Genomic DNA, 6,765 nt, shown 5'->3' with positions numbered 1-6,765 from the left:
TTGTAGACCAGGCTGGTCTCGAACTCACAGAGATCCGCCTGCCTCTGCCTCCCGAGTGCTGGGATTAAAGGCGTGCGCCACCACCGCCCGGCCGATTTTTTTGAAGTGGGGATTGGTGTGTTTTGTTTTGTTTTTTGTAGTACTATGGATTGAACCCAGGGTGTAGGGGAAGTACTTTATCCGTAGCCTACATCTCCAACCTGAGGTGAATTGATTTTATTACTGTCATTGTCTATCAGAGGCGTGTAGTGAGTCTGGATTTAGTTGGGACAAGATAATCCCCTAAATGGCCAAGGATAAGGAGCAAGGACTGTGCTCCCCTCAGGCTTTGCAGGGTTATCCCCTTTGACACATACCTTGACTGTTATCTCATAATCTGTGCTTGCTGGGCAGGGTCCACAAACCTCACAGAATTTGTCCTTTTGTTGAGACAGGGTTTCATGGTCGAGTCCCCCAGCTTTCATCTCCCTTAGTATAATGCCGGGATTAATAGGCATATGCTACTATGCATGTAGTACCTGGGTGCGACCTTTCTTTTCGTACACACAACCCTATATCCTATACAGGGTCTGTGTGTAGCCCTGGCATTCCTGGAACTCCCTCTGTAGACCAGACTGACCTCAAAGGTAAAGATCTGGCTGCCTCTGCCTCCGTAGTGTTGGGATTAAAGGCGTGTACCATGACCCCCCGCCCCCCTTCCATGCAACGTTCCTTAACTTTTCTGTTTCCAAGTTGAGCAGCCACAATAGCATTATTCAGTATTCAGGAGCCAAAGGAGTGTGTATTCCCTGCAGTAGGCCCATTTCTTGCTTACTGGGTATTAGATGGAGCAATAAGGCAGGCCTGCCTCTTTTGTTTCACCCTACTGAGCGTTTTGCATTATTCATGAGTAAGATGTCGGTTTGGTGTTCTTGATTCCCGGCAGCAGCAAGAACATTCATTATTCATGAGTTTGGGGTGTGATTGCCATGCTTTAACATCTACTTTCTGGTTGCCTGGTCTTAGTAAACCATCACGAAGAATGGCGTTGAGATCCTTCCTTGGTTTCTTTGACAGCTTAGCTGCAGTTATTCTTTATTCATAGCCCATGAGGCGTGGCCTCCTGCTCTACCTGTTTTTCTAGTTACTGCCTTTGGAGCCACTTGGTGGAGCTGTTCTTCTCATTACAGAAGTCTCAAACTGGGCTGGCAGGGAAAATACATGATTCATGAGTGGGCGCGGTCCGCTTGCATCCGGGTTTCTGGGGGTGGGGCTCAAGGTTTTGTTCCGGCCTTGGGCTCTGCCGCCGCCATCTTGTGTCGGCTGCTGGCGTGAGGGAGGTGGCAGGGAAGGACCACAACCACAGCGGTCGGGGAGGAGAAGCCAGCGGTGATCCTAGCTAGCCCAGGTGGCAGGAAGGAGGAGAAAAAGGACGGTGGCGGCCGAGCTTGAATTCGGCTCCTTGAGGAGTTGGCGGCGGCGCGACCCGGGGAACCGGCATTGGTAATAGCTTTTCTTTGCACCTGGCTCGAAGCAAGCTCTTGGGAGGGTCCCTGCTGGCTCTCTGCCAGCCCTCTGTCTGCGGTGTCGTTGGTATCAGCAATCACTAGACAAGCGGGTGTGGGTGGAGTACAAATCCTGGGGCAGGGTGGGTCATTTCTGTCGTGGACCACCCTATTCCCTTGGGCTCTGAGATCTGACCTTGACGTGAGAGGACCCCCCCCCCCATCTCGGCTTCTGGACATTTCCAGCTCAACATCTATAACGAGATGTCTTGATCCCGTCCAGCGCTTCCTATCAGAACTCCCGACAGTCTCCCATAAAGGCAGAGAAATTCAGCATTACTGCTTATAAAAGCCGTCCATACTTGTATGCTATTATAGATTGTCCCAAGCCCTGAAATCTCCCTTTGGGACTCCTCCCAGTCCTTCATTATTTGCTCTCATGGCTTAAGAGGGGCCACACTTCAGAAAGGATCCGCATGGCCTTCATTTCCGAAACAGCAGCCTTGTCTAGCATTTTCGTCCAGAACCTCCCCCTCCCCCCAGGATACTATCTGTCCGTTGAGCTGCCATCTGGATTAAACCGGGTGAAAAGCAATCTGCCTGGCCTTCCTATGGAGACTCATTCCCACATTTGAGTTCTCCCAATGCCACCTTCACATAACATCATCGTGGTAACCTGGCATTCTTAGACGCTTTAGCATCTGCCTTTAAGAGGCTCCTTTGATTGCTAGAATCTGCCGTTAGAGACTTTGCCTGCTTTTAAGTATTCATTTTTCATGCTCTCATTATTCGTAGGCTGTCCCCTCAATAGGCCTCATCTTTTTCCCCATCAGCCATCCTTAACCTCCAGTATCTTTCCTCTAGAGCCTCTCAAGGGACTAGACACTAGGGAGGACCTGTTTGGACACAATTCTCCATCAGTGATCTCCTGCTACCATCTACTCTTTCAGACCCTATTGATTTGTAACCTCATCTGCCACACAGTCTCATCCTAGACCAAACTTGGGCCTTCTCTCCTTATAATTCCTTAATCTAACAACAGGCGTCAGAATCTGCCCTTATCCTTTTAAAGGTTCTTAGCGTCTTCATTCAGGAAGTCTCAGCTTTTGCTTTTGGTCTCACTGAACCCCACTATTACAGTCAGATACCCCTTTCTCCAATAGGCCTACTTATCCTCCACCAGAGTAGAAAACTTTAATATCTATTTATTGAGTCATGGAGTCACAGAATTGGCTGGAGAAACCTAACTCCACTTGGAGATTTAGTCAGGATTTGCTTGGTAACCTTTATTTTTATAATTATTATTTTGAGACAGGATAGCTTTGGCTGCCATGAAATATATAAATACATAGACCAGGTAAGCTGCAAATTCTTAAGAGACCAGCCTACCTCTGCCTCACTAGTGCTGGCATTAAAGGTGTGCTCCACCATCCTCAGCACTTAGTAACCTTTTTAAGGCTTAAGCTATCTGAAACTTATCTGCCCTTTTCCACCCTATTAGAGCAGCTTTGTTACCTTTTAGAACAACACAAGGCCTTTGTTGCTCCATTAGAAATCCCTCTTGAACAGTGTGCCCTCAGAGACCTCTCCTAGCTTCTTCACACTTAATCTCATGGCTTCCTGGCGCTCTAGTGTAAGCATGGAGACCTTTCTGTGAATTCCCATTATTTTTGGTGAAGGGTTTCTACCACTGGAATCTGAGACTCTTTCAACCCCAGCACCTTCCTGCAGTAGTCTCAGGTTCTGCATTCTCCCACTTCTTTCTAGAGACCCAAGGTTTAAGTCTTTAAGACTTTGCCCAGTGCCCCTGGTACTTGTAAGGCCCGCTGAGGTCTCATTTGGGTCTCTTTTCCTGTCTTCTTCAGAGCTCCTTGAGCTCAATCACTTCCCAGTGCCTTTCTCACACTCTCAAGGACTTCTCAGCTAACACCTCCCAGGAAGCCTGACCTGCCCCAGCATCCTCCCCAGTACTGTAGCTTCTTGGAGTTAATCAGCTGGTTCTGTGCCTCCTAAGCCTACCCCGGGTTTCCCCTGCTCAGCCTATCTCTGTTTTGGGAGTAGATTATTCTTAGGCTTCAGTCATCGGTTTGGAGACCCCAGGCAAGTTTTGAAATGCTTTAATTTCAGCTTTGCCAAGCAAGTTATGGAAGATATATCCCAACAGAGAAGGCTAAGTACAGGTTGAGAGAGAGAGAGAGAGAGAGAGAGAGAGAGAGAGAGAGGATGTGGATTTGAGGTTTTTGGTTTTTTTTGAATGGGGATGGGGGAATCTTTAGCTCTTATCCAGGGGTCCCTGCCTTAGATTCCTCCCACTTGCCTTGATAAAATCTGGTTTATTTTCTTTTTCGAAATGGGTTCTCACTGTGCAGCTCACACTGGCTGCCTCATAAGCACTGGGGTTGCATGCATGTACTGCCACACCTGGCTTCGAAGTCCACTTTTGAATAGTCATCCCAACCGTGCTTAGACTCTTGCTGCCTGCCAGCACTAGGGGTGGAGAGGTAAAAGGTCTGATAAAGAGCTCTCTGGCCCTGGGTCTTGACTGTAGGGAGTAGAGAAAGCATATGCCCTGGACAAACCAGCTGCTGACAAGGCAACGGAGATAACTAAGTACTGGAGGCCGCTGTGGGAGCCTGGGGAGGAACTCATGTCCTCGGGTCCCTGAGTTTTGAAACCACGGATAGTTTTTTTAAGCCTCTTCAGGAGGGCAGTTCCTTTTCTCCCAACTTTTGGAGAAACTTGACTTAGAGGAAATGAAATCTCATGCCAAGTCACTGCCAGTAAATGGAAAGTAGGAATTGCTTTTGTCTTGCTCCTAACTTATCAAGGCTCTTCCTACCCAGATTGGATCTAAGCATTCCCAGCAATTTCTCTGACAGACTTTGGCTCTAGGCAGCCTCCTGCCTCCCCTCCTCTCCCTTTCTTTACCTTCCATCTCTGAGCAGTCTGAGCTGGACTCAGAGCCAAATACTGACACTGCTCATCTAAGAAAATCTCACAAACTGCTACCAGCTGCATGATACTTGGGCAAGTGACGCCCAGGGCTAGTGAGTGGAGTTCCTTAAGCTTTCACTTTCTATTTCTCGTAGGAGCATAGGGTTATGTAGTTCACAGGCATTGTTAGAGTCAGACAAAGCCCTTTACTCTTGCGACTGATGGGGTAGATGGTAGGGAGCGCTTGTCATTGTGTTCATATTAGAAAGTGATAGTGCCAAGATGGAATCTTAGGTATGTTGGCGGCAGTTGGTGGTCAGAGCAGTTGTGTGAGTAGAAGACAGGGTATAAGCAAATACTCAGTGCTTTGAAGAACCATTGGGCCTGAAAAATGATTCTAGGTTCTATCTTTTATTTACGAGCATCTGAGTCCACCGCCGCTAGATTTCACTTCCAACAGCACGTTATATTGGCGGTGGTTTTCCTCCCCTCTGGGATCTAGTGTGTCACTTGACCATGTGAGCTCAGGTTTTCTCATTTGTTCAACAGGGACCTTAAATCCTGTCTTTCATGATTTCATGCTAATACAATTGAGAGCATGAAACTTGCTAGCTCTGAGAAGTGGCTTGGACTTCAGAATCATTGGATCTGCTCTGATCCCAGTTCAACCACTCTGAGTAGGAATTTTGGTCAAGTCACCAAACATCCCTGAATGAAGTTTTTCCTTCCATGTGCCCTGGGGTAAATAGTAGTAGTGCAATTCCCACAGGGTTGCCCTGAGGACAGACAGCGACAAGGCTCATTAAAGTGCTTAGTGTGGCCTCTGACCTGCTAACCTGTTGAAGGACTTCACATGCAGAAGAGACTTTAGTTAGAAGTGTGCATTTTCTCTCTTCCAGCAGCCTGTTTTATTGGCCTGGGTTGTTTTCTACCCCTAAGACTGGGAAAAGGGCAGGACTTTAAGCTCTGCCCTGAGCCCCACTAGGGCCTATGGTCTGCATCTTTTCTCTTATCAGCAACACCCTGGAACCATATTAAAGTGAGGGAACAGCTCCATATGATACCTATAAAGGGGTCAAGATTTAAAACCTGAGTACTTCCTAAGTCCACATCTGTTCTCTGACAGTGGTTTTTTACTCCATAGGATTGGAGCCTTTCCCTTATGCTGGGCTAGGGAGAGACAAAATGACTTAGCACTCAGCTGTGTGGATTTGGAAGCCAAACCACCTGGTTCAAATCTTGGGCCTGACAGCGGTATAAACCTGGGCAAGCCACTTCATCTCTCTGGGCCAGTTTCTTTTCTTTTTGGTTTTTTCGAGATAGGGTTTCTCTGTAGCTTTGGAGCCTGTCCTGGAACTCACTCTGTAGACCAGGCTGGCCTTGAACTCACAGAGATCCGCCTGCCTCTGCCTCCCGAGTGCTGGGATTAAAGGCGTGTGCCACCACCGCCCTCCTACCAGTTTGTTTTCTAAAGTAGATTTGCTAATACCTAAGTCTTCTCCAATTATTACCAGTAATAAACAGGAAAAAAAATAGTTCAAGGCCAATCAGGGCTACACAGTGAGACCCTGTATTTAAAACAAACAAACAAAAAATACCAGAAAAATATTCCCATGTATCCTAGGCTCACCTTTTCCTGCCATTTTTTCTCTAGATGTCCAGCTCGCCGCTGTCCAAGAAACGTCGCGTGTCCGGGCCTGATCCAAAGCCGGGTTCTAACTGCTCCCCTGCCCAGTCCGTGCTGTCCGAAGTGCCCTCAGTGCCAACCAACGTGAGTACCTTCCCATGAAGACATGATGATGGGGTGAGGGGTCTTACTGCTTTCCATTTCAATACTCCACTTGTGCTTGTTATCTTGAATCTTTTTTTGTTCTCCATCCCCAGGGAATGGCGAAGAACGGCAGTGAAGCAGACATAGACGAGGGCCTTTACTCCCGGCAGCTGTAAGTTCAGGCAGGCCTAAGTCTGCCTGAAGTGGGAAGGGGTACTGAAATACTTGGATCAGGTGGGCTGGACAATGACCTGGAATCTCTTGTAACTTGACAGGTATGTTTTGGGCCATGAGGCAATGAAAAGGCTCCAGACATCCAGCGTGCTTGTCTCAGGCTTGCGGGGCTTGGGTGTGGAAATTGCTAAGAACATCATCCTTGGTGGGGTCAAGGCTGTCACCCTACATGACCAAGGCACTACCCAGTGGGCTGATCTCTCCTCCCAGGTACCTCTTCCCAACCTTTTTTTCCAAGCAGCAGCTTTTGCCGGGCGATGGTGGCGCACGCCTTTAATCCCAGCACTTGGGAGGCAGAGGCAGGCGGATCTCTGTGAGTTCGAGACCAGCCTGGTCTACAGA

General features: G+C 48.1%; 1 protein-coding gene across 3 annotated transcripts in view; it reads left to right on the top strand.

Moving 5' to 3' along the window:
• Uba1 (ubiquitin like modifier activating enzyme 1) overlaps positions 1–6,765 on the top strand; it is a 26,086-nt gene that overhangs the window by 1,903 nt on the left and 17,418 nt on the right. For 2 of the 3 annotated variants that reach the window (XM_013350661.2, XM_013350662.2), the window contains 3 exons: positions 6,073–6,189; positions 6,303–6,361; positions 6,465–6,633. In XM_013350661.2, coding sequence (XP_013206115.1) covers positions 6,073–6,189; positions 6,303–6,361; positions 6,465–6,633 — 345 coding nt within the window. Of the gene's footprint in view, positions 1–1,274; positions 1,483–6,072; positions 6,190–6,302; positions 6,362–6,464; positions 6,634–6,765 lie in introns of those variants that run through there. The other variant, XM_005358914.3, reaches the window with a different exon arrangement.

Source organism: Microtus ochrogaster, chromosome X (genome assembly GCF_000317375.1).
Source record: "Microtus ochrogaster isolate Prairie Vole_2 chromosome X, MicOch1.0, whole genome shotgun sequence".
Lineage (NCBI taxonomy): Eukaryota > Metazoa > Chordata > Mammalia > Rodentia > Cricetidae > Microtus > Microtus ochrogaster.
Note: the sequence above shows the minus strand (reverse complement) of the source record. Positions and strands in the feature narration are given on the sequence as shown.